The sequence below is a fragment of the Coregonus clupeaformis genome, chromosome 30 (assembly GCF_020615455.1).
Source record: "Coregonus clupeaformis isolate EN_2021a chromosome 30, ASM2061545v1, whole genome shotgun sequence".
Lineage (NCBI taxonomy): Eukaryota > Metazoa > Chordata > Actinopteri > Salmoniformes > Salmonidae > Coregonus > Coregonus clupeaformis.
The window spans coordinates 1-27,443 of NC_059221.1; the positions used below are offsets into that span (position 1 = coordinate 1).

The following is a 27,443-nucleotide window of genomic DNA, read 5'->3' on the forward strand; positions in this document are numbered from 1 at the left end:
AACTAAACAAAGTGGCCGACAACTCAGAGAAGCCCAAACAGGGATTCTGGGAAGAGTTTGAGGTACGAGAGCGGTGGTATCGTCATCACCGCCAGTGTGTTTAAATGACTGTGGATTACACATATCATCTCATATTCCAAAACATGGAAGTCAAGATTAAGAGAATGTAAATCCAGTATGTTCATGAGGCATTTCCTGAAGGACAACACACAGCACATTATTGTTAACTCTAAGATGGACACCACTGGTTCCTGTCATAGTCTGGTTATGGGCCCTGATCAAAGGTTGTGCACTATATAGTGTGGTCCTCTGTAGCTCAATTGGTAGAGCATGGTGCTTGTAACGCCAGGGTAGTGGGTTCGATCCCCGGGACCACCCATACGTAAAAATGTATGCACACATGACTGTAAGTCGCTTTGGATAAAACCGTCTGCTAAATGGCATATTATATTATATTATTATTATATAGGAAATATGGTGCCATTTGGGATACAACCTGGGTCTAAGGGATTTGTCTCATTATAACCTCTTGATTTTACCCTCAGCCTCCCCTAGGGGCAGTGGATGGGTACACACTGCATAGGGCCAGGTGTGTTCAGGCATGACTATACAAAAAGTTGTCTAGCATGAGTTTACATAATAAGATTCATGATCTGATGTACATCCAATCCATAGTGACCCCTACTGTATATGTGACCAAACATACCCAAAGCAGGCCTAAGCCAAACTCAAATTATTATGATCTAATTATATTTACATTACATGTCAGACTGATGTCCTTAGTGTAATAGTTAACTCGTGCTTTTTCTGTGGCTCAGATTCTTCACTCCAAAATGACTTCCTAGGCTTTGGTCAAAAGTATTGCACTAGATTGCCATTGGGGAATGCCATTTCAGATACTGCCTCTGTCTGACTTTTTTGTATGTCTTCTTTCTCTCACCTTGTTCTCTTCTCTTCTTTCTTCTCTCTTCTTCCAGGTGCTACAGCAGCAGGAGTGTAAGCTCCTCTACCCTAGGAAAGAAGGGCAGAGAGCAGAGAACAAGAGTAAAAACAGATACAAGAACATCCTCCCTTGTGAGTGAGATATCGACCTGTACCTCCTGTCTACAAAACCTCCCTGTGCGTGTGTGACCAAAGACCCTAATCCCTGTCTATCTGTGTTCCAGTTGACACCACACGGGTGGAGATCAGGGAAGCAGATACAGACGTGCCTGGCTCCAACTACATCAACGCCAACTACATCAGAGTGAGTTCTGGAAACAGCCTGGAGATGAAGAACCAAGAATTGAGTTATGCACTTCATAGCTGAGTGGAATAATTGCACTTAGGGGCGAATCCTAACTTCCACTTAAGTAAATGTTTCCCTTAATCTCCCATTGACATCAAAGCATGACTAATGCTGCTTTTTGACTATAACACCAGTGTTACACTAGTGTATACACCCTTATGTTATACTAGGGAAATTGTCAGCTAGGGCTGACAGTGAGGACTTGTGAAGAGCAGAATCAACAACCTCTGCATAATCAAACGAGTTGCTTTGTGAGAAGGTGTTAAAGTTGACAGTTAGCCATTGTTATGTAAATGAAAGCTGAAATGTACCAGTGGCTTGGCATTGACCCCAAGCGAGAGCAGTTCCGCCGGAGCCATGGCCCAGTGAGACACGGGTGCCGGCCCGAGTAGATGGAAACAGAAAAGTGAACATTTGGCTTGAATTTGATTTGCCCCTTACACTTAGTGCCTTCAGAAAGTATTCATACCCCTTGACATATTCCACATTTTGTTGTGTTACAGCCTGAATGACAAAATTGATTTATTTTCTCACCCACAATACACCATAATGACAAAGTGAAAACAGGTTTTTATAAATGTCTTCAAATGTATTGAAAATGAAATACAGAAATATCTAATTTACATAAGTATTTGCACCTCTGAGTCAATACTTTGTAGAACACCTTTGGTGGCGATTACAGCTTTGAGTCGTCTTGGGTATGTCTGTATCAGCTTTGCACATCTGGATTTGGGGATTTACTTCCATTCTTCCTTACAGATTTTCTCAAGCTCTGTTAAGTTAGATGGGGAGCGGCGAACAGCAATCTTTAAGTATTTCCACAGATTTTCAATGGGATTCAAGTCTGGGCTTTAGCTGGGCCACTCAAGGACTTTCACATTCTTGTTCTGAAGCCATTCCAGCGTTGCTTTGGCTATATGCTTGGGGGGGGTCATTGTTCTGTTGTAACGTAAATCTTCGCCCCATTCTAAGGTCGTTTGCACTCTGAAGCAGGTTCTCATCAAGGATTTGTCTGTATTTGGCTCTATTCGTTGTTCCCTCTATCCTTACCAGTCTCCCAGTCCCTGCTGCTTAAAAGCATACCCATAGCATGACGCTAGCCACCACCATACTTCACGGTAGGGATGGTGTTAGACGGGTGATGCGCTATGCCTGGTTTTCTCCAGACATAGCGCTTTGCATTCAGGCCAAAGAGTTCAATTTTTGTCTCATCAGACCACAGAATATTTTGCCTTATGCTCTCAGTCTTTCACATGCCTTTTTGAAAACTCCAGGCATGCTGTCATGTGCCTTTTTCTCAGGAGTGGCTTCCGTCTGGCCACTGTCCAATATAGCCCAGATTGGTGAAGTGCTGTAGAGACTTTTGTCCGTCTGGCAGGTTCTCCCAGATAAGTTATATGTTCAGCCAAAGAACTCTGTAGTTCTGTCAGAGTGGTCATGTGGTTCATGGTCACCTCGTGACCAAGGACCTTCTTGCCCTGTTGCTCCGTTTGGTCAGACGGCCAGCTCTAGGCAGAGTCTGGGTAGTTCCAAATGTTTTCCATTTCCCAATGATGGAGACCACTGTGCTCTTGGAAACTTTCAACACACTAGAAATTGTTTTATACCCTTCCCCAGATATATGCCTCAACACAATTCTATATCAGTGCTCTACGGACAGTTCTTTGGACTTATAATTTCTGATCTGACTTGCACTGTCAACTGTGGGACCTTATATAGAGAAGTGTGTTTCTTTCTAAATCCTGTCCAAACAATTGAATTGGCCACAGGTGGACTCCAATCAAGTTGTAGCGACATCTCAAGGATGATCAAATGAAATTAGATGCACCTGAGCTCAATTTGGAGTGGCATAGCAAAGGGGTGTGAATACATAATGTTGTCAATAAATTCAAAAATGTCAAACAACAAATTTCCACTTTGTCATTATGGGGTATTGTGTATAGATGGGTGAGAGAAAAAAATCATTTTGAATTCAGGCTGTAACACAACAAAATGTGGAATAAGTCAAGTGGTATGACTACTTTCTGAAGGCACTGTAAATATTACAGCAATATGGCCATATTCTAATGTGCGTAATATGAAACAGATCTGAGCACTGGAAACTCTGGAAGTTCCTCACAATGTCTCTACTGATGGACCCATACATATTGTCACAGTCGGCCCCAAAGTTTTGTCCTTTTCCCATACTGTAGCCTATGTGCTGTCATAGCCAACTCTTCTATGTTTGGCATGAAAATGAACTAACACAGTGAGGAATTGGCTAAAGCACAAACAGACTGAACCACCACCAGGCTACCAATGTTCATATGTTCCCCACGAATGAAGACATGAAATTAATGAAGTACTGTATGTTTCTCTCGTCCAGAGTATGCATGAAGAGGGCCGCCACGTGGAGGAGGGCAAGGTGTTCATCGCCACCCAGGGCTGCCTTCAGAACACCGTGGTCGACTTCTGGAAGATGGTCTACCAGGAAAAAACACACGTCATTGTCATGACCACCAAGGAGATGGAGAGAGGACGGGTGAGGGCATAGAAGTATAATTACTGGGTCCAAAATCTGGTCGGGCGATAACGGTATCATCTATGGAACCACATACAGTCGTGGTCAAAAGTTTTGAGAATGACACAAATACTAATTTTCACAAAGTCTGCTGCCTCAGTTTTGATGATGGCAATTTGCATATACTCCAGAATGTCATGAAGAGTGATCAGATGAATTGCAATTAATTGCAAAGTCCCTCTTTGTCATGAAAATGAACTTAAAACATTTCCACTGCATTTCAGCCCTGCCACAAAAGGACCAGCTGCCATCATGTCAGTGATTATCTCGTTAACACAGGCGAGAGTGTTGATGAGAACAAGGCTGGAGATCACTCTGTCATGCTGATTGAGTTAGAATAACAGACTGGAAGCTTTAAAAAGAGGGTGGTGCTTGAAATCATTGTTCTTCCTCTGTTAACCATGGTTACCTGCAAGGAAACACGTGCCGTCATCATTGCTTTACACAAAAAGGGCTTCATAGGCAAGGATATTGCTGCTAGTAAGATTGCACCTAAATCAACCATTTATCGGATCATCAAGAACTGATATTCTGCAAAAGGTACAGGGATTGGACTGCTGAGGACTGGGGTAAAGTCATTTTCTCTGATGAATCCCCTTTCAGATTGTTTGGGGCATCCGGAAAACACCTAGTCTGGAGAAGACAAGGTGAGCGCTACCTCAGTCCTGTGTCATGCCAACAGTAAAGCATCCTGACACCATTCATGTGTGAGGTTGCTTCTCAGCCAAGGGAGTGGGCTCACTCACATATTTGCCTAAGAACACAGCCATGAATAAAGAATGGTACCAACACATCCTCCGAGAGCAACTTCTCCCAACCATCCAAGAACAGTTTAGTGACGACCAATGCCTTTTCCAGCATGATGGAGCAACTTTCCATAAGGCAAAAGTGATAACTAAGTGGCTCGGGGAACAAAACATCGACATTTTGGGTCCATGGCCAGGAAACTCCCCAGACCTTAATCCCATTGAGAACTTGTGGTCGATCCTCAAGAGGCGGGTGGACAAACAAAAACCCACAAATTCTGACAAACTCCAAGCATTGATTATGCAAGAATGGGCTGCCATCAGTCAGGATGTGGCCCAGAAGTTAATTGACAGCATGCCAGGGCGGATTGCAGAAGTCTTGAAAAAGAAGGGTCAACACTGCAAATATTGACTCTTTGCATAAACTTAATGTAATTGTCAATAAAAGCCTTTGACACTTATGAATGCTTGTAATTATACTTCAGTATACCATAGTAACATCTGACAAAAATATCTCATAACACTGAAGCAGCCAACTTTGTGAAGACCAAATACTTGTGTCATTCTCAAAACTTTTGACTGCGACTGTACATTCCCCCATGGTGGGGATCCCAGTTTGCTCTTTTCACAAATAAATTAAAACGTTAGGCATTCAGAATTGTTTTATAAAAGAGGGGAGAGGAAGGGGATAGGCATTCCTATCAAGTCAATGTAATACAATTTCTATGGATGAAGGTCTCACGCTGACACCATCTCTGTTTAGAAGTACATCAGTGGATGGGTTGCATGTAGGGACGGATAGATACTTATCAGAACTGAACTTCAGGAGGCTAGCAATACATTGTTTGGCTAACTCCCCCCCTCCCATCCAAAACAGCTGGTTGTCAGCCAGTCTCCTGGATGAGCAGGATAGTATGACAGCTAAGCTGCTTGTAAAGCTGCTTGTGAAGAAAGCGTGGCCTTCTAGATTATCTAATGCTCCACTTTTCCCTCTTCAGAACAAGTGTGTGCGTTACTGGCCCGACCTCAACGCCACTAAGGAGTTTGGGAAAGTGAGTGTGAAGAACGTGGAGGAGCATCCGGCTCAGGACTACATCCTGAGGGAACTGGAGGTGACGCGTTTGGACAGGGTAAGACAGCCCCCTGTAGTGACCACATAAATCCAAATAGGTTCTTTATAAAATTGGTCTAGTTTGGTATGGCACATTGTCTTTCACCTTAACTAAGTCCACTTGTGATGGGGGGTTGATTTCTGGTTGGATAAATTAATGTATAATTAACAGGTACCACAGGCCATTTCTGAGTGACCACCGTAAGATTTGAGTAATGCACTATTTTGCCAAGTTCAACGTGCAAATCGCCCCTCCACCCATTTCGCTTCCCTTAATTGAATGGGGCTGCCGTGTTTCATCTCCCAACGCGTTCAAAGGACGGCTGACTGAAAAGACACATATGGATTGACCATGCCTCCACAGCCAAAGTATGCTATGGTTTGCGTGCCCTGCTGAAGGACCCTAGTATGCGGAATAGGTGGTTGGAGTCTGCACAAGTAACGTTAGCTTGGTGTGCAACGACCGGTGGTTGTAAGTATAACCAGAGATACTGGAAAATAATGACCTCTCTGGTATAACTTAGCTAATGGCATTAGATAACGTTATTGCTTGTTATGTAGCTTGGTATCTATCTTGTGATATAGCGAGGCAGGCTAGCTAAAGTTTTAGCTAACGTTAGAGTAGCTAGCTAGATAACTAGCTAGTTAATTACCTCATTACAACTTAGGTCGTAGCTCATACAAGTATATTGTGTATTGTCTAAATACTGCTGGTTATGTAACGTTATATTTTGATAATGCTAGCGAGGAAGGCTAGCTAGCTACATGCTAGCTAAAGTTACATAGATAGCTAGCTAGCTAATGTTAGCCTACAAGTCAGATTTATAATTCAGTTCGTAGCATATACAAGTGTATTCTGTATTGTCTAGGGCAGGGTTTCCCAAACTCGGTCCTCGGGACCCCAATGGGGGCACTTTTTGGTTTTTGCCATAGCACTACACAGCTGATTCAAATAATTAGCTTTTTGGTGTTAATTTAAGGTTAGGCATAAGGTTAGCAGTGTGATTAGGTTAAGAGAAATTGTAGAAATGGGCGGGGTTTGACTTTGTGGCTGTGGTAACTAGCGACGACCTAGAACTAGATTGACCCAAGTTACTTCCCTGATGACACAGATGGCTTCATCAACGTGTTATGTGAAAAGTTGTATAAAAAAATACCCAGTTCGATCAACTAGTAGGTTAATTACCCAGCCAAGCAGATACAAGTAGTAGAGTCATTTTGGTTGTGAAGTGCATTATCAAAAAGCGTTGTCCTTTCTTTATAACAAAATGCAATTTATCGCTTGGCTGTCTATTGTATCACCCTGTCACAGGCCCTCCCAGTCAACACCACCTCATAAGATGAGTAAGTACATTGTTTATGAGGATTGCCTGCTGCAGTTGTTTGAGCGATTTCCAGTTTGCGCCGAACATGCAACATAGAGAAGACCAGCAAGGGGACCCTCAGCATCATGCAGACGTGCCCTCGCTGTGAGCATTCCTATAAATGGAATAGGGCGGACACATGAATAAGGTTAGTTGAAACAGTTTCGAGTTTTGTCCCAATTCACCTTCATAACCTAGCCTGGTGGAACCAGCCTGATTCCTGCGTTTACCATTCTATTTCACTTCACATATCATGATATCTGAAGTGAAATAAAAAGGTGAATGCAGCGATCAGATTGGTTCTACCATGCTAATCATAACCACCATTGATAATCTAATCAGTGCTCTGTGTGTTTGTGTGTGACCGACCAGTATCTTTGATGAGGGGACAGGAGCTGATCGACGCTGCTATGCCCATCAATGGGGCGCTGGCAAAGACCTTACCTCCTGCCTCACATCTTGCCTGCTCGCCAATGGTCGTCGATGGGGAGACCAGAATTAGGTAGGTTTAGTCTGACCTGTTCAAACTTCGAAATAGTATGTGTGTTTGTCATATATCACCTATCCTAACTGCCTTGGTAATAGAACAGTGACTATGTGTGTATGTGTTCACAGAAATATGTATGGAGCCAGCACATGGAGACTTGCAAGATGATGTGATGAAGTCCAGACTGATACTGATGTCTCTAAATGGGACCTGGCACTCTGCATACATTTTTTACTAGACACAACTTTTACTTGTATTGTTTTTTTTATTTTTATTGGGTTGAATGGTATCAGTCAATATGGGGAGGGAGAAACCCAATGTATTCTGCACCAGGATCAATGAACTCCTGTTGTATACGGGACACCACACAGGGAGGTACTCTGACATGTTTGCCAAGGTAGCCCCATTACCACCAGACAAAATGCCGATAGGCACAGTATCTGTATTGGCTGGGAATGACAATAAAAAGTGAAAGGTGCAAATTGTTATACTGTATTAGCAGAACACTGCTTCTATGGTATTATGTAAAGGGTTGTTTATTCTACATGGACCTGTTACTACATTTGAAAGTTAGCAAAACACTTAGTTTAGAATATCTACAGAAAGTCAACAATTGCATTCTTCTCATATTACTCTGTAGGCTACTGACCTATTCAAAGTTTCCGCCGGCATCTCCCCATACATCTGCCTGTAGTTATTGAACTCAACCTGCCGGAGGTTTGTTTGTTGTGATTGAGTGGGGGGAAACGGCTGCGGGCAAGGTTCTGACAAATGGGTGTGTCATGGTGGTGGCAAGGACACACTCAAGAAACACACACATCAAACCACACCCCCAAGCCAACTCACGTTTGGCTTCTGTCATGGCCGCCAGCATTTCTTGAGGAGCAAGCCAAAAACCGAGGCCAAATCAGCAGGTGCAGTTCCCTATTAAGTAAGAACCTTTTTACTGCATAGTGTCATAAGGCCCCGATTCCGACATAGGAAATGTATGGCTTTTCCTACGCACTTCTCAGTAGTTGGTATTGAGACTTACCTTATAGAGGTGCGTAACCAGGTTTGCTGGTGTGGCGCCCTTGCGTACACTGAATACATTGAATTCAACCCCAGAAAAAGCACCCAATGGGCAGCCTGCGTATTTGACCAGGGAGTTTTTGTTCAGTTAGTTTTTCTAAAACAGGGATGGGCAACTTTGATGGGGAGGGGATGCCACAACAAATCTGAACTCATCATGATGGGCTGCTGTGGCATTGTGGGTCTGTGTACCAACATACATAGCAACACATGCCTTATGGGGGTCCTAAGCAAAATGTTGCGAGCAAAACATTTTAGCGGCCCCCTTATTGACAGCGGAGAGAATAATAATAATAAAAAAGTTAATTTCCTGCAATTATACACTTTGTCATGTGGTGTAGAGAAAATGTTGCAGTTTTAAAGCAAGTTTGCTGCAATTTTGCACATTTTGCAATGGGGCAGAGAGAAAAAGTGCAGTTTTACAACTAATTTCCTGCAATTCTACACATTTTACCATAGGGTAGAGAGAAATGTTTGCTGTTTCTTAAATGATATCTGAGGTGATTGAGAATAACAAAATAAATGGGGGCCACCCGGTCGGTAATTCAACCATGTTGACTACAAGTTTAGATAGCTAGCTAGACTAATTTACCAATCTAAAAATGTTTAGCGGATATGGGTGAGTGACTGTCAGAGACTGACATAACAAGAGAAAAGCTTGTGTATTCTACTATTCTAATTCTCAACAGTAAGTTGAGACCCCGACTGAGTTAATACAATACAGTGGGGAAAAAAATTATTTAGTCAGCCACCAATTGTGCAAGTTCTCCCACTTAAAAATATGAGAGAGGCCTGTAATCTTCATCATAGGTACATGTCAACTATGACAGACAAATTGAGATTTTTTTTCTCCAGAAAATCACATTGTAGGATTTTTAATGAATTTATTTGCAAATTATGGTGGAAAATAAGTATTTGGTCACCTACAAACAAGCAAGATTTCTGGCTCTCACAGACCTGTAACTTCTTCTTTAAGAGGCTCCTCTGTCCTCCACTCGTTACCTGTATTAATGGCACCTATTTGAACTTGTTATCAGTATAAAAGACACCTGTCCACAACCTCAAACAGTCACACTCCAAACTCCACTATGGCCAAGACCAAAGAGCTGTCAAAGGACACCAGAAACAAAATTGTAGATCTGCACCAGACTGGGAAGACTGAATCTGCAATAGGTAAGCAGCTTGGTTTGAAAAAATCAACTGTGGGAGCAATTATTAGGAAATGGAAGACATACAAGACCACTGATAATCTCCCTCGATCTGGGGCTCCACGCAAGATCTCACCCCGTGGGGTCAAAATGATCACAAGAACGGTGAGCAAAAATCCCAGAACCACACGGGGGGACCTAGTGAATGACCTGCAGAGAGCTGGGACCAAAGTAACAAAGCCTACCATCAGTAACACACTATGCCGCCAGGGACTCAAATCCTGCAGTGCCAGACGTGTCCTCCTGCTTAAGCCAGTACATGTCCAGGCCCGTCTGAAGTTTGCTAGAGTGCATTTGGATGATCCAGAAGAGGATTGGGAGAATGTCATATGGTCAGATGAAACCAAAATATAACTTTTTGGTACAAAGAATGCTGAGTTGCATCCAAAGAACACCATACCTACTGTGAAGCATGGGGGTGGAAACATCATGCTTTGGGGCTGTTTTTCTGCAAAGGGACCAGGACGACTGATCCGTGTAAAGGAAAGAATGAATGGGGCCGTGTATCATGAGATTTTGAGTGAAAAACTTCCTTCCATCAGTAAGGGCATTGAAGATGAAACGTGGCTGGGTCTTTCAGCATGACAATGATCCTAAACACACCGCCCGGGCAACGAAGGAGTGGCTTCGTAAGAAGCATTTCAAGGTCCTGGAGTGGCCTACCCAGTCTCCAGATCTCAACCCCATAGAACATCTTTGGAGGGAGTTGAAAGTCCGTGTTGCCCAGCGACAGCCCCAAAACATCACTGCTCTAGAGGAGATCTGCATGGAGGAATGGGCCAAAATACCAGCAACAGTGTGTGAAAACCTTGTGAAGACTTACAGAAAACATTTGACCTGTGTCATTGCCAACAAAGGGTATATAACAAAGTATTGAGAAACTTTTGTCATTGACCAAATACTTATTTTCCACCATAATTTGCAAATAAATTCATTAACAATCCTACAATGTGATATTCTGGAGAAAAAAAATCTCATTTTGTCTGTCATCGTTGACGTGTACCTATGATGAAAATTACAGGCCTCTCTCATCTTTTTAAGTGGGAGAACTTGCACAATTGGTGGCTGACTAAATACTTTTTACCCCCCACTGTATGTTGAGCATTTGTTGGCTGCTTTTCCTTCACTCTGTGGTCCAACTCATCACAATTGGGTTGAGGTCAGGTGATTGTGGAGGCCAGGTCATCTGATGCAGCACTCCATCACTCTCCTTCTTGGTAAGATAGCACTTACACAGCCTGGAGGTGTGTTGGGTCATTGTCCTGTTGAAAAACAAATGACAGTCCCACTAAGCCCAAACCAGATGGGACGGCGTATCGCTTCAGAATGCTGTGGTAGCCATGCTGGCTAAGTGTGCTTGAATTCTAAATAAATCACAGACAGTGTCACCAGCAAAGCACCCCCACACCATAACACCTCCTCCCTGCTTTACGGTGGGAAATACACATGCGGAGATCATCCGTTCACCAACACCGTGTCTCTCAAAGACACAGCGGTTGGAACCAAAAATCTCCAATTTGTTTTTTTGTGCAAAATGATAATATTCTGGCTGATAATGGTGTCGTCAAGGAATAAAATGGGCTGTTGTGTGGCCCTCAAGGGAATTTTTATTTAACTAGGCAAGTCAGTTAAGAACAAATTCTTATTTACAATGACAGCCTACACCGGCCAACTGTACGCTGCCCTATGGGACTCCCAATCACGGCCGGTTGTGATACAGCCTGGAATCGAACTAGGGGGTCTGTAGTGACGCCTCAAGCACTGAGATGCAGTGCCTTAGACCGCTGCGCCACTCGGGAGCCTGTGTGTTAGAAATGCCAGAGCCGATTTATGGTCCCAGTCCGCCCTTCCTACAATTTGAAGGAAACTAACACTGAAGTGACAGTTAAAAATGTGTGTGGGTATTACTGAGAGTGGCTACTGATAGTGGCTAATATTAAACATGATACTAATTGAGAAAAGTCTTGGTGTATAATTTAACCATTAATTACAGTATAGTGCACAAATCAACTCGGTCGGTCCGGCGATACTGTCTTTGCGCAAGGCTTTCCATATAGGGAACAGTGGCATATTTAGCTTGGGTCTCCAAATTCCATTCCCACAAATTATGAGGCCATACAATTATAATTCAGAATTACAGCACAGCTATTTATAGCCAAAATACCTATCATAATGATATCATTTTCAGCTTGCTTCCACATGACTGGTTTCACATTAGTCTCAAGTGATCATAAGGAAAAGTAATCTAAAGCAATCGCTATGCTTTCTCAGTATTTGTGTTTATCATCCCCTTCTCCAAACTGATTACACCTAATAATTTACCTGTAATAGCTCTTATCAAATTATAAATTATAGTGCATGGATAATGGTGTCATTCTTATCGGAGAAAATCATGAGAGGTGTTTTCCCACTTGCAACCGATAGGTTGCGCAACATTATTAATGTGTTCCTCACGCGTAAAGGTGCTGGAATTATCCGGAACTTAAATCAAGGTCAGAATTCGCGTATCTGTAGACACACCTCTGCCACACCTCCATTTCTGTGATCTCCATCCCAAACGTATACACTACTGGTCAAATGTTTTAGAACACCTACTCATTCAAGGGTTTTTCTTTATTACTATTTTCTACATTGTAGAATAATAGTGAAGACATCAAAACGATGAAATAACACATATCTTTGCTTATTTGAGCTGTTCTTGCCATAATATTTTAAAATGTTTTTGTCATTTAGCAGACACTCTTATCCAGAGCGACTTACAGTTAGTGAGTGCATACATTTTCATACTGGCCCCCCGTGGGAAACGAACCCACAACCCTGGTGTTGCAAGCACCATGCTCTACCAACTGAGCTACAGGATACTAATATGGACTTGGTCTTTTACCAAATAGGGCTATCTTCTCTATACCCCCCTACCTTGTCACAACACAACTGATTGGCTCAAACGCATTAAGAAGGAAAGAAATTCCACAAATTCATTTTTAAGAAGGCACACCTGTTAATTGAAATGCATTCCAGGTGACTACCTCATGAAGCTGGTTGAGAGAATGCCAAGAGTGTGCAAAGCTGTCATCAAAGCAAAGGGTGGCTATTTGAAATATAAAATATATTTTGATTTGTTTAACACTTTTTGGGTTACTACATGATTCCATATGTGTTATTTCATTGTTTTGATGTCTCCACTATTATTCTACAATGTAGAAAATAGTAAAAATAATGAAAAACCCTTGAATGAGTAGGTGTTCTAAAACTTTTGACCGGTAGTGTAGCTGGCTGGCACATGCGCTTCCCGAAGTTCAAGGTCAGAATACGTGTAGAGAGAAAAGTGCATAAAAAGAGAATGTAGTTCCATTTACGCGTGCATAACTATGGTCTGAATTCCCCCCCAGGTGAACGCCTGCTGAAATAGGCATGTAAACTGTAGTGCTACCTATCTCCATCTGTAGAGGGAGCTGGTGAGGTATATCTGGCACTACCAATACCTGAGCTGGCCTGACCATGGAGTGCCCAACGAGCCTGGGGGCGTGCTCAGCTTCCTGGAGCAGGTGAACCGCACGCAGAGCGCAATTCCAGACACCGGGCCCATTGTGGTCCACTGCAGGTAAAACAGACAGAGGGCACACATTGTGACAGATGGCACGTATCAGACACAACACCTCTCCAAGCCCTACTGACATAAAGGAGGTCATTAAAGGGCCTAAATGCCTCTCTGTTTGTGATGACCGTCCTTATTGGTTATGTTTGGGAGAACACCGTCATGTGATATGGAAAGATAAATATATAAACATAAATATATCATTACGGGTCTATTAGTCTAGGACTGTATACATCAAGAGTACACCATTAATCAGTGTTATACTATACATTTAACAGACCAAAAGGTAGGATGTATTTTCACATTTTAGTATAAAGCTCAACTGTATCATATAGATTTGTTCATATTTGTAAGTGTAACATATTAGTAGTGCAGGAATACTCAGGAGCCAATGGTCATAGAGTATGCCCAAAATTCTGCTTGTAACTTTAGCGGAATGGTAGTTTGGGTCTATGTCTGTTATGAAAGTGCCACCTAATTGTAGTAATATAGTGCTATTGTCTCCTTTGACCCCCCCCAGTGCAGGAATCGGGAGAACAGGCACCATAATTGTCATTGACATTCTCATTGACATCATCAACAGACAAGGTAAGAGAATGTCAAACATTATGGTTACCAGTCCTAACCAAACGTTACCGCTATAAAGTCATTTCTATCCAAACGTAATGTCTCTGACATCAGTCCTGGCCAAACGTTACGGCTCTGACATCAGTTCTAGGCAAACGTTACGGCTCTGACATCAGTCCTATCCCAATGTAACGGCTCTGACATCAGTCCAGTCCAAACCTTACAGCTCTGATATCAGTCATATCCAAATGTTACAGCTCTGAGATTGTTTCCTATCCAAACGTTACGGCTGTGAGATCCTGTTTTTTTGGAAGGATCTGCATGTAGTAGAGATTAGTATTTGGGAGAAATCTGTGTAACTGTGCTAAATATGCTGCCCTTTGACCTTTGTGCCTGTGTGTGTGTGTGTGTGTGTGTGTGTGTTGTTTTCAGGATTAGACTGTGATATCGACATCCCTAAGACCATCCAGAGGGTCCGTCAGCAGCGGTCAGGCATGGTGCAGACGGAGGCCCAGTATAAGTTCATCTACATGGCCGTCCAGCAGTACATTGACACGGCACAGAAGAGACTGGAGGAGGAGCAGGTACCTACCAAACACTCAGTAGTATAGGAGTAGTGGAAGTAGTTCTGTAATATTGTCACTACTGTGGCAGTAGTAGTATTCTAGCAGTAAATGTGTCCCTTTTAGTCACAGTTACTGTATATTAGCAAGGAACAGTAGTAGTTATTACTAAAGGTACTAGTAACTATTGTACCAACAGCAGTATTGCAGTACATATTCTCTAAAAGGACTGTCTGGAGCCTAGGTATTGCCTTACAGTTGGAGCCCCAAACATTGAATCAAGCTATTATAAAAAGGAACAATCAAGTTGAACCCGAGTTACAGGGATTACATTTCTGGGTGTCAACCAGCAAAACATGTTGGCCAGGTGCGCGTTATGCTACCCTGTCTCAATGGGCGGCAGGTAGCTTAGTGGTTAAGAGCGTTGTGCCAGTAATCGAAAGGTTGCTGGTTCTAATCCCCGAGCCGACTAGGTGAAAAATCTGTTGATGTGCCCTTGAGCAAGGCACTTAACCCTAATTGCTCCTGTACGTCGCTCTGGATAAGAGCGTCTGCTAAATGACCAAAAAAAAAATAAAATAAAAATAATGAACGAACTTATTTTTCATGTTATGAAAACATGGTTTCTTGTGGCCACTTTGCAGAGGAACAAAACGAAGGAGAGGGAGTACTCCAATATCAAATACCCCCAGATGACCAATGCCCGGTCAAAACCCAACATGACATGTGTGTCACGCTCCTCCTCTGTGTGAGTAGCCCTGCAAATACACACACTGCTCATAGTCCACAGACAAATGCTACTTTACTCTCTCTAAATGCACACTATCGTTGACATCTGTATCATATAATTCCATCCACATCCAATGAACATTGTCTGAATGAACATGAAATTGAATTTCAGCTCACCATGTTTTGTCTGTGTGTGCGTGTGTGTGCGTGTGTGCGTGTGTGTTTGTGTGATGCAGGGTGACGAACGACAACCCGTCTGGCGTGTATGAGAACTTAAACATCAAGAACCCAAAGACCTTTGGGAGCAGCAGTAACACCAGGAAGTAAAGTCCAGCCACGGACCTCTGCCTCTCTCAACCTCTCTGTGAGTACTCTATTACTGTGGCTCGTTTAGTTATTAGTTATATTACATTATAAAGGCTCATACGTGCTTATAACAAGTTATGAAGCATCATACCGGCAGGATTTAAGTAGTGTTATTGTTATTTTCTAAAATAAATCATTTATCACTTTTTATTGAGCAACTGCTCCATATACTCTTAGATTGCTCTATTTGATTGATAAAATGTGATAATAACCAGCCAACGAGCACCAAAATAAATTATTGGCGAAGAAGCATTTAAGATAAGATAGATAAGAAAGCATTTTATTGTCGGCTTACATAACATAAAATACAACTTACAGATGATGTGGAGGTCAGGGAGTTATAGAAGTTTAACAGGATAGTTAAACTCAACATTTCAATCAGATTTACCCCTCTACAACTGAAAAAAATGGTTACAGTACACTCTTAGAAAAAAAGGTTGATCATATAAACAAAAATAGTTATATTGTTTGCTTCGTACAGTAACAGTCAAAAGTTTGGACTCACCTACTCATTCAAGGGTTTTTCTTTATTTTTACTATTTTCTACATTGTAGAATAATAGTGAAGACATCAAAACTATGAAGTAACATATGAAGTCATGTAGTAACCAAAAAAGTGTTTAACAAATCAAAATATATTTTATATTTTAGATTCTTCAAAGTAGCCACCCTTTGCCTTGATGACAGCTTTGCACACTCTTGGCATTCTTTCAATCAGCTTAATGAGGAATGCTTTTCCAACAGTCTTGAAGGAGTTCCCAAATATGCTGAGCACTTACATTTTACATTTACATTTTAGTCATTTAGCAGACGCTCTTATCCAGAGCGACTTACAATTAGTTAGTGCATACATATATTTTTTTTTCATACTAGAATCGAACCCACAACCCTGGCGTTGCAAATGCCATGCTCTACCAACTGAGCTACATCCCTGCCGGCCATTCCCTCCCCTACCCTGGACGACGCTGGGCCAATTGTGCGCCGCCCCATGGGTCTCCCGGTCGCGGCCTGCTACACTTGTTGGCTGCTTTTCCTTCACTCTTCTCAATTGGGTTGAGGTCGGCTGATTGTGGAGGCCTGGTCATCTGATGCCGCACTCTATCACTCTCATTGGTCAAATAGCCCTTACACAGCCTGGAGGTGTGTTTTGGGTCATTGTCCTGTTGAAAACAAATAATAGTCCCACTAAGCGCAAACCAGATGGGATGGCGTATGACTGCAGAATGCTGTGGTAGCCATGCTGGTTAAGTGTGCCTTGAATTCTAAATAAATCACAGACAGTGTCACCAGCAAAGCACACCCACAACATCACACCTCCTCCTCCATGCTTCACGGTGGGAACCACACATGCGGAGATCATCCGTTCACCTACTCTGTGTCTCACAAAGACACGGCGGTTGGAACCAAAAATCTCAGATTTGGACTCATCAGACCAAAGGACAGATTTCCACCGGTCTAATGTCCATTGCTCGTGTTTCTTGGCCCAAGCAAGTCTCTTCTTGTTATTGGTGATCTTTAGTAGTGGTTTCTTTGCAGCAATTCGACCATGAAGGCCTGATGCACACAGTCTCCTCTGAACAGTTGATGTTGAGATGTGTCTGTTACTTGAACTCTGTGAAGCATTTATTTGGGCTGCAATCTGAGGTGCAGTTAACTCTAATGAACCTATGCTCTGCAGCAGAGGTAACTCTGGGTCTTCCTTTCCTGTGGCGGTCCTCATGAGAGCCAGTTTCATCATAGCGCTTGATAGGTTTTGCGACTGCAGTTGAAGAAACTTTCAAAGTTCTTGAAGTGTTCCGTATTGACTGACCTTCATGTCTTAATGTAATGATGGACTGTCGTTTCTCTTTGCTTATTTGAGCTGTTCTTGCCATAATATGGACTTGGTCTTTTACCAAATAGGGCTATATTCTGTATACCTCCCCTACCTTGTCACAACACAACTGATTTGGCTCAAATGCATTAAGAAGGAAATAAATTCCACAAATTAACTTTTTACAAGGCACACCTGTTAATTGAAATGTATTCCAGGTGACAACCTCATGAAGCTGGTTGAGAGAATGCCAAGAGTGTTCAAAGCTGTCATCAAGGCAAAGGGTGGCTACTTTGAAGAATCTAAAATCTAAAATATATTTTGATTTGTTTAACACATTTTGGTTACTACTACTACTGCTATGTGTTATTTCATAGTTTTGATGTCTTCACTATTATTCTACAATGTAGAAAATAGTAAAAAAATAAGAGAAACCCTTGAATGAGTAGGTGTGTCCAAACTTTTGACTGGTACTGTATATGGAACCCCTAAAAGTTATATATACTGTTTAACCCTTTTATAGGGTTCTTTGATCAGAACCCTAGAGGCTCTTCTTCAATGAACCAAAATGGTTCCATATAGAACCCTGCATGGTGCCATTTATGAATTATGGCTACTACTAGTAATATTTTGAGCTAAGAATATAATTTAATAAACAACTAAATAATGGACAAAAGAATACCAGCATAATTTTTTACATTTATTGTCAATATATGCAAACATAGTTTGAAAATATGCACTGGTGGCAAGTAAGGCATCTCTTTGTTTGAATGATGGCCCAAGTCAACTTTGCCTGACTTCTTTACAACACAGTACAATACTTTGTCCATTAATTACAGTGAACAGCAAAAATGTGTCATCTGCTCTGTTTTCAACCCCCCCAAACAGTAGACCTCACACATACAGTTGAGACGAGCAGAGGTTCATGCTACATACAGCGCCCCTGGATGGAGAGCATGTTGTGGCGTTAAGGGCCTTGCTCAAGGGCCCAACGGTAGGGGAATGTTTTGAGAATGTGAACCCAGCAACACTCCAGTTGTCAGATTAATTCTGCTCGTTTTCTTTCCGGCGCCCGGCCCATGATTCTAACCGGTCACCTTTCCACCACAGGTCCAACTCCTTAGCCACTGGGCTACCTACTTGACTGTTTCCAGAGAAGAAGAAAAAAGGAGTTAATATTCAGAAATAAGCTAGAGTTAATCTGGCAAAATGAAGAGAAAACGCTATACAGACATATCATTATTATGATGTAGAAGAACAACTTGCATGCTGTTGTTGTCAGCCGCAGCCGAAAGAGAGATCCTCTGCCTCTGATAGTTCTGGGTTACTGCCAGACTGAGAAAAACATAAATAGTGTGTTAAAAGTCATGTAATGATTAACTAGGCTATTGAATCACCAAGACTTATTAAACATAATTGATTATAAATAATGTATACATACCTCCTCTCAGTCAGCAACAGTCTTCAAATGGCTTCATGAGACATAGGCTAGTTCCCTAAATTGACTCTGCACTGAAATACTAAAATAAAATAAACAATTAGCTAATTGCCAATGTCAGTCTGGGTCTGTAGCTCTATTTGACATATCCCATAATAAAAAATTAAATTTATTTGAAAAAGTTAGCTGGCTAGCTTTTAAAGTGGCAAATTAAAGTAACCGAACTTTTTCTGTTTCGCTAGCTAAGTTAGCTAGATAGCTAGCTAGATTACAAATATGCTCAAATTCTAATAAGGTTTTAACTTTATTTATCTAGCCTATAGTTTAACATATGACTTCATATATTTGAATTAAATAATCAACGTTGCTTACCTTAATACATAGAAAAATAACGTGCTTATTGGTAGGCTACTTGCAAGTTGGTTCAACCAGTTGGTTTTTGAATCGGAATGGCAGTAAAAAAAAAAAACACATGTAAAGTGTTGGTCCCATGTTTCATGAGCTGAAATCAAAGATCCCAGAAATTTTCAAATGAACAAAAAACTTTTTTCTCTCAAATTTTCTGCCCAAATTTGTTTACATCCCGGTTAGTGAGCATTTCTCCTTTGCCAAAATAATTCATCCATCTGACAAGTGTGGCATATCAAGAAGCTGATTAAATAGCATGACCATTACACAGATGCACCCTGTGCCGGGGACAATAAAAGGCCACTCTAAAATGTGCAGTTTTGTCACACAACACTATACCACAGTCCGGGTGGCCATTTGATTAATTGTTCAGCAGTCTTATGGCTTGGGGTAGAAGCTGTTAAGGAGCCTTTTGGACCTAAACTTGGCACTCCGGTACAGCTTGCCGTGCGGTAGCAGAGAGAACAGTCTATGACTTGGGTGTATATATATGTCCTGGGTGGCAGGAAGCTTGGCCCCAGTGATGTACTGGGCCGTACGCACTACCCTCTGTAGAGCCTTACGGTCCGATGCCGAGCAGATGCCATACCAGGCGGTGATGCAACCGGTCAGGATGCTCTCGATGGTGCAGCTGTATAACATTTTGAGGATCTGGGGACCCATGCCAAATCTTTTCAGTCTCCTGAGGGGGAAAAGGCGTTGTCGTGCCCTCTTCACGAATGTCTTTGTGTGTTTGGACCATGATAGTTTGTTGGTGATGTGGACACCAAGGAACTTGAAACTCTCGACCCGCTCCAATACAGCCCCATTGATGTGAATGGGGGTGTGTTCGGCCCTCCTTTTCCTGTAGTCCACGATCAGCTCCTTTGCTTGATCACGTTGAGGGAGAGGTTGTTGTCCTGGCACCACACTGCCAGGTCTCTGACCTCCTCCCTATAGGCTGTCTCATCATTGTCGGTGATCAGGCCTACCACTGTTGTGTCGTCAGCAAACTTAATAATGGTGTTGTAGTCGTGCTTGGCCATGCAGTCGTGGGTGAACAGGGAGTACAGGAGGGGACTAAGCACGCACCCCTGAGGGGCCCCCGTGTTGAGGATCAGCGTGGCAGATGTGTTGTTACCTACCCTTACCACTTGGGGGCGGCCCGTCAGGAAGTCCTGGATCCAGTTGCAGAGGGAGATGTTTAGTCCCAGGGTCCTTAGCTTAGTGATGAGCTTTGTGGGCATAATGGTGTTGAACGCTGAGCTTTAGTCAATGAACAGCATTCTCATATAGGGGTTCCTTTTGTCCAGGTGGGAAAAGGCAGTGTGGAGTGCAATAGAGATTGCGTCATCTGTGGATCTGTTGGGGTGGTATGTGAATTGGAGTGGGTCTAGGGTTTCCGGGATGATGGTGCTGTTGTGAGCCATGACCAGCCTTTCAAAGCACATCATGGCTACCGATGTGAGTGCTACAGGGAGGTAGTCATTTAGGCAGGTTACCTTCGCTTTCTTGGGCACAGGGACTATGGTGGTCTGCTTGAAACATGTAGGTATTACAGACACGGTCAGGGAGAGGTTGAAAATGTCAGTGAAGACACTTTCCAGTTGGTCCGTGCATGCTCTGAGTACACATCCTAGTAATCCATCTGGCCCCGCGGCCTTGTGAATGTTGACCTGTTTAAAGGTCTTGCTCACATCGGCTACGGAGAGCGTGATCACACAGTCGTCCGGATAAGCTGGTGCGCTCATACATGCTTTAGTGTTGCTTGCCTCGAAGCGAGAATAAAAGCCATTTAGCCCGTCTGGTAGTCTCGAGTCACTGGGCAGCTCGCGGCTGAGTTTCCCTTTGTAGTCCGTAATAGTTTGCAAGCCCTGCCACATCCGACGAGTGTCAAAGCCAATGTAGTAGGATTCAATCTTAGTCCTGTATTGTCGCTTTGCCTGTTTGATGGTTTGTCAGAGGGCATAGTGGGATTTTTTTTAAGCATCCGGATTAGTGTCCCGCTCCTTGAAAGCGGCAGCTCTAGCCTTTCGCCTGAGCTGACAAGGTAAAAATATGTTGTTCTGCCCCTGAGCAAGGCAGTTAACCCACTGTTCCCCTGGCACCGAAGACGTGGATGTCGATTAAGGCAGCCCTCTGCACCTCTCTGATTCAGAGGGGTTGGGTTAAATGTGATAGACACATTTCAGTTGAATGCATTCAGTTGTACAACTGACTAGGTATCCCCCTTTCCTTTTCCTTTAGCTCGGTGCGGATGTTGCCTGTAATCCATGGCTTCTGGTTGGGATATGTACACAAGTTTGGACACACCTACTCAAGGGTTTTTCTTTATTTTTACAATTTGTACGTTGTAGAATAATAGTGAAGACATCAAAACTATTAAATAACACATATGGAATCATGTAGTAACCAAAAAAGTGTTAAACAAATCAAAATATATTTTATATGTGTGGTTCTTCAAATAGCCACCCTTTGCCTTGATGACAGCTTTGCACACTCTTGGCATTCTCTCAACCAGCTTCATGAGGTAGTCACCTGGAATGCATTTCAATAAACAGGTGTGCCTTCTTAAAATTTAATTTGTGGAATTTCTTTCCTTCTTAATGCGTTTGAGCCAATCAGTTGTGTTGTGACAAGGTAGGGGGGGTATACAGAAGAAAGCCCTATTTGGTAAAAGACCAAGTCGATATTATGGCAAGAACAGCTCAAATAAGCAAAGAGAAACAACAGTCCATCATTACTTTAAGACATGAAGGTCAGTCAATACGGAAAATTTAAAGAATTTTGAAAGGGTTCTTCAAGTGCAGTCGCAAAAACCATCAAGCGCTATAATGAAACTGGCTCTCATGAGGACCGCCACAGGAATAGAAGACCCAGAGTTACCTCTGATGCAGAGGATAAGTTCATTAGAGTTACTAGCCTCAGAAATTGCAGCGCAAATAAATGCTTCACAGAGTTCAAGTAACAGACGCATCTCAACATCAACTGTTCAGAGGAGACTGTGTGAAATTTTGTAAAAAAAGAAATATTTCACCATTATTTAACCAGGTAAGCCAGTTGAGAACAAGTTCTCATTTACAACTGCGACCTGGCCAAGATAAAGCAATGCAGTGCGATAAAAACAACAACAACACAGAGTTACATATGGGATAAACAAAACGTACAGTCAATAACACAACAGAAAATCTATATACAGTGTGTGCAAATGTGGTAAGTTATGGAGGTAAGGCAATAAATAGACCATAGTGCAAAAATAATTACAATTTAGTATTAACAGTGTGATAGATGTGCAGAAGATGATGTGCAAATAGAGATACTGGGGTGCAAATGAGCAAAATAAATAACAATGTAAATAACAATATGGGGATGAGGTAGTTGGGTGGGCTAATTACAGATGGGCTGTGTACAGGTGCAGTGATCGGTAAGCTGCTCTGACAACTGATGCTTAAAGTTAGTGAGGGAGATAACTGTCTCCAGATTTTTGCAGTTCGTTCCAGGCCTTCATGGTCGAATTGCTGCAAAGAAACCACTACTAAAGGACACGAATAAGAAGAAAAGACCTGCTTGGGCCAAGAAACACGAGCAATGGACATCAGACCGGTGGACATTTGTCCAAATTTGAGATTTTTGGTTCCAACCGCCGTGTCTTTGTCAGACGCGGTGTGGGTGAACGGAGGATCTCCGCATGTGTATTTCCCAGCATGGAGGAGGAGGTGTTATGGTGTGGAGGTGCTTTGCTGATGACACTGTCTGTGATTTATTTAGAATTCAAGGCACACTTAACCAGCATGGCTACCACAGCATTCTACAGTGATACGCCATCCCATCTGGTTTGGGCTTATTGGGACTATCATTTGTTTTTCACAGGACAATGACCCAACACACCTCCAGGCTGTGTAAGGGCTATTTTACCAAGAAGGAGAGTGATTGATTGCTGCATCAGATGACCTGGCCTCCACAGTCCCCCGACCTCAACCCAATTGAGATGGTTTGTGATGAGTCGGACTGCAGAGTGAAGGAAAAGCAGCCAACAAGTGCTCAGCATATGTGGGAACTCCTTCAAGGCTGTTGGAAAAGCATTCCAGGTGAAGCTGGTTGAGAGAATGCCAAGAGTGTGCAAAGCTGTCATCAAGGCAAAGGGTGGCTATTTGAAGAATCTCAAATATAAAACATATTTTGATTTCTTTAACACTTTTTTGGTTACTACATGATTCCATATGTGTTATTTCATAGTTTTGATGTCTTCACTATTATTCTACAATGTAGGAATCAGGAGGATAGAATTATGGTCAGATTTGCCAAATGGAGGTCGAGGGAGAGCTTTGTACGTGTCTCTATGTGTGGAGTAAAGGTGGTCTAGAGGTTATTTTCCTCTGGTTGCACATGTGACATGCTGGTAGAAATGAGGCCACTAGTAGCGCCGCTTCTGGATGAGCATTTTCTTGTTTGCTTATGGCCTTATACAGCTCGTTGAGTGCGGTCTTAGTGCCAGCATCGGTTTGTGGTGGTAAATAGATTCCTACCAAAAAAATATAGATGAAAACTCTCTTGGTAGATAGTGTGGTGTACAGCTTATCAGGAGGTACTCTACCTCAGGCGAGCAATACCTCGAGACTTCCTTAATATTAGACATTGTGCACCAGTTGTTATTGACAAATAGACACACACCACCACCCCTCGTCTTACCGGACGTAGCTGCTCTGTCCTGCCGATGCACGGAAAACCCAGCCGACTGTATATTATCCGTGTCGTCGTTCAGCCACGACTCGGTGAAACATAAGTATTAAAAAATGTTATGTCCCGTCAGTAGGATGGTCTTGAACGGAGCTCATCCAGTTTATTCTACAGTGATTGCATGTTGGCCAATAGAACGGATGGGAGAGGCGGGTTACCCACTCGCCGACAAATTCTCACAAGGCACCCGGATCTGTGCCCCCTGTAACTCTGTCTTTGCTTCATGCGAATGACGGGGATTTGGGCCTGGTCCAGGAGCAACAGTATATCCTTCGCATCAGACTCATTAAAGAAAATACTTTGTCTAGTTCGATGTGAGTAATTGCTGTTCTGATTTCCAGAAGCTATTTTTGGTCATAAGAGACGGTAGCAGCAACATTATGTACAAAATAAGTTATAAACAATGCGAAAAAACACACAAAATAGCACAATTGGTTAGGAGCCCGTAAAACGGCAGCCATCCCCTCCGGCGTCATTACTCTGAAGGAGTAGTGATTATGGGATTAATTTAGTTGTCGTGCTCACTACTGTGTTTATGTGTGCATTTCTATTAGGAGTGGTTCCGGTGTATGTCTAACACGGTGTAACATTGTGTGTGCTTCAGTTTCAGCAGAGGTGCCGCTTCGCCAGTGCCTGATTAATGGGGGGCCTGTGGAGCTCTGGCCCCCGAACCCCCTGGCGGTGGACCCTACCTGGGGTGAAGGTGGAGGTGCTGACCCCTCCTAGTCTCCCCCCTTCTGCTGCCCTGCTGGCTGTCTGGAGCCTTCCCCTTCCACGGAGAGAGGGGTGTAGCGCAGGGCTCTTGTCCTTCTATTTCCACCCCCACCCCTCTCTCTCTCTATGACCTCTGCATGACTTCATGTCTCTTCTACAGGCTCTACTGTTTACTGACAGTGCCTTGTCAACAGACGTGTCTGTAACCCCCCTTCCTCCTCCCACAGTTGTTCCACACCACCCAACCCACCCATCCATCAACCATCCCACCACCCCAACCCAACCCACCCATCCATCAACCATCCCACCACCCAACCCACCCATCCATCAACCATCCCACCAACCCAACAAATGTCCTTTGCTTATTTCTGTTGACTCTAACTAAATTGACAAAAGAAACAAACAATTGTGTACTCTTGTGCGATATACATTTTTAAGTGATGCTTTGCTCCGTCGTGTTCCGTCGTGGGGTGGATGGGACAAGAAAGGATGAAGCTAAGCCATTTCTCTTCTCACTCTCAGAATTCTCTCTCTCTCTCTCTCTCTCTCTCTCTCTCTCTCTCTCTCTCTCTCTCTCTGCTGGCTCTCATCAAATAGAACCAAAGACTTTAGCAATGTTCTATTCTTGCTAGCAGCAGTCATTACTGCAGTGTTGAGCGATTTGTACCACGTGAGGCACTGGCACGGACAAGCTAACTCCTTACTCAACCCTCACCCATACCTTTATGAAAACCCTTCATTTTGAAAGTCAAGAGGAAAGTCAGGGTGTTCGCAATGGCCCTTTGTCAGTTGGGAGCTGATTTCAGAGTTGGGGTGGAAAAGTGGACATTTTCCATTTTTGTACAGGGAAGTATTTCTTCAATATAGTTTGAGAAGTACTTGTTTATCCCACCTGTTCCACCGATGGTCTCTTGTGCCAATAGAAGACGTGCATGCTCATCTACTGTAGTGATTCTACCATTACAGTTGCTGAGAGCCTATTCAATCAAAGATAACAAGCTCCTCTTCGGACTTACTCAAGCAATTTAGTTTGAATCTGTGTCCTTTCATTTGATTGTTGTTTATTTTATTGTTATTATTGGTGTGATTTTGTAATGCACAGGACATGTTTTTTTATGTTTTTGTTTATTGGGGAAAATGAAAAAGCAGTGCGGTATTGCCTCCGAAGGAAGAAAGATCCAATTCCATTGTTATGAATCGTCAAAAAAGCAAGATTTTCTGCCCTGCACTTGCTCTGCAGATCCTGGTTTATATGCGGGAAATGAACATAGTTTGAGGTCAACGTTGGCCTCAGCGAAAGTCTGCAAAGGTTTTCATCCTAATCTAATGGCATAACGAACAGGGTTAAACATCTGCCAAGCGAGAGAGAGGAGAGGATAGCAGAAGATGGGACAGGATAGGAGAGAAGTCAGAATGCTAGCCAGGCTCACTGATGTGGGCTGCCATCGCTGAAGTCTTTAGCCAAACATTGCTGGGCCAGATGGCCTATAGCCCAAGATTAAAGAATAGTCTCCAAAAAGCAATCTACAAGATGGCTATAATCCAGGCTTGACGATGGTGGGAGTGAAAACCGACGTCAGCGATGATGTCATAAGGAGGGAGACGCCGCACAGCAAAGAGCCTTCTGTAATATATTTTTAAATATACATGTACATAATGGGCAGTGGCTTCTTTCTAACTATTCTTATCATTTTGCATAAAAATCTAATGTTGAAGATGTTCACACCTGTAGCCCAGTTGGTAGAGCATGGCGCTTGCAACGCCAGGGTTCTGGGTTCGTTTCCCACGGGGGGCCAGTGTGAAAAAAATATATGATGCACTCACTAACTGTGTGTGTAGGGCTGTACTTGTACATGGTGTTCAGGTCTTTTTAATTAGGGCTTGGCAGCACATCTGAGGGACACATTTGCTACATCGTCCCCTGCTCGGCCTGACACCAACTCAGTAACTTTCAGTAATGCTGAAAAAAGGAATGTTCATTATTTCCTTTTTAGCTGAAGTTTCAGTATTTCAGAAAGCACAGCTAAATCAGTCCTAATAGGATACGTCATTCGTTGCAATTTGGTTGTTGATATTATATTCATGCTACATTGAGCTCCAAAAGTATTGGGACAGTGACACATTTGATGTTGTTTTGGCTCTGTACTCCAGCACTTCTTACCATGATTACGGATAGTCCTGAATGAATCGTTAATAATGATGAATGAGAAAGTTACAGACACACAAATATCATAATCCCCCCCAGAATGCTAACCTCCCCTGTTATTGTCATGGTGAGAGGTTAGCATGTCTTGGGGGTATGATATTTGTGCGTCTGTAACTTACTCACTCATTATTCAGAATTCATTCTGGACTATCCATAATCATGGTAGCATCTACATTAATGTAGGAGTGTTTAGAAACATATTATATTCTTATTTACAATAAAAGTGACTCCAAAATGACACAATACATTATTTACCATTCATTTCAATTAGGCACAAAATAATCTGAAACCGCCAAAACAATCAGCAAATGCATCCAACAAGTTTGTAGAGTCACAAGCTTCATGTAATCATTGTGTGCTAGGAATATGGGACCAAATAGTAAACTTTTGACAATTGTAATACATATATAAGTGAATTTGGCCCAATACTTTTGGTCCCCTAAAATGGGGGGACTATGTACAAAATGTGCTGTAATTTCTAAACGGTTCACCCG

At 42.7% G+C, this 27,443-nt stretch overlaps 1 protein-coding gene across 1 annotated transcript; it reads left to right on the forward strand.

The window, feature by feature from the left end:
- Window positions 1-5: 5 nt before the first annotated feature.
- LOC121545977 (tyrosine-protein phosphatase non-receptor type 11) lies at window positions 6-26,909 on the forward strand (the record flags this gene model as incomplete). The annotated part of the gene is made up of 11 exons (XM_041856937.2): window positions 6-62; window positions 978-1,074; window positions 1,167-1,246; window positions 3,654-3,809; window positions 5,593-5,724; window positions 13,282-13,436; window positions 13,951-14,018; window positions 14,430-14,581; window positions 15,205-15,308; window positions 15,526-15,653; window positions 24,634-26,909. Coding segments are annotated over 10 exons (1,092 nt in total), but the record flags the coding sequence as incomplete, so codon positions are not given.
- Window positions 26,910-27,443: the final 534 nt, after the last annotated feature.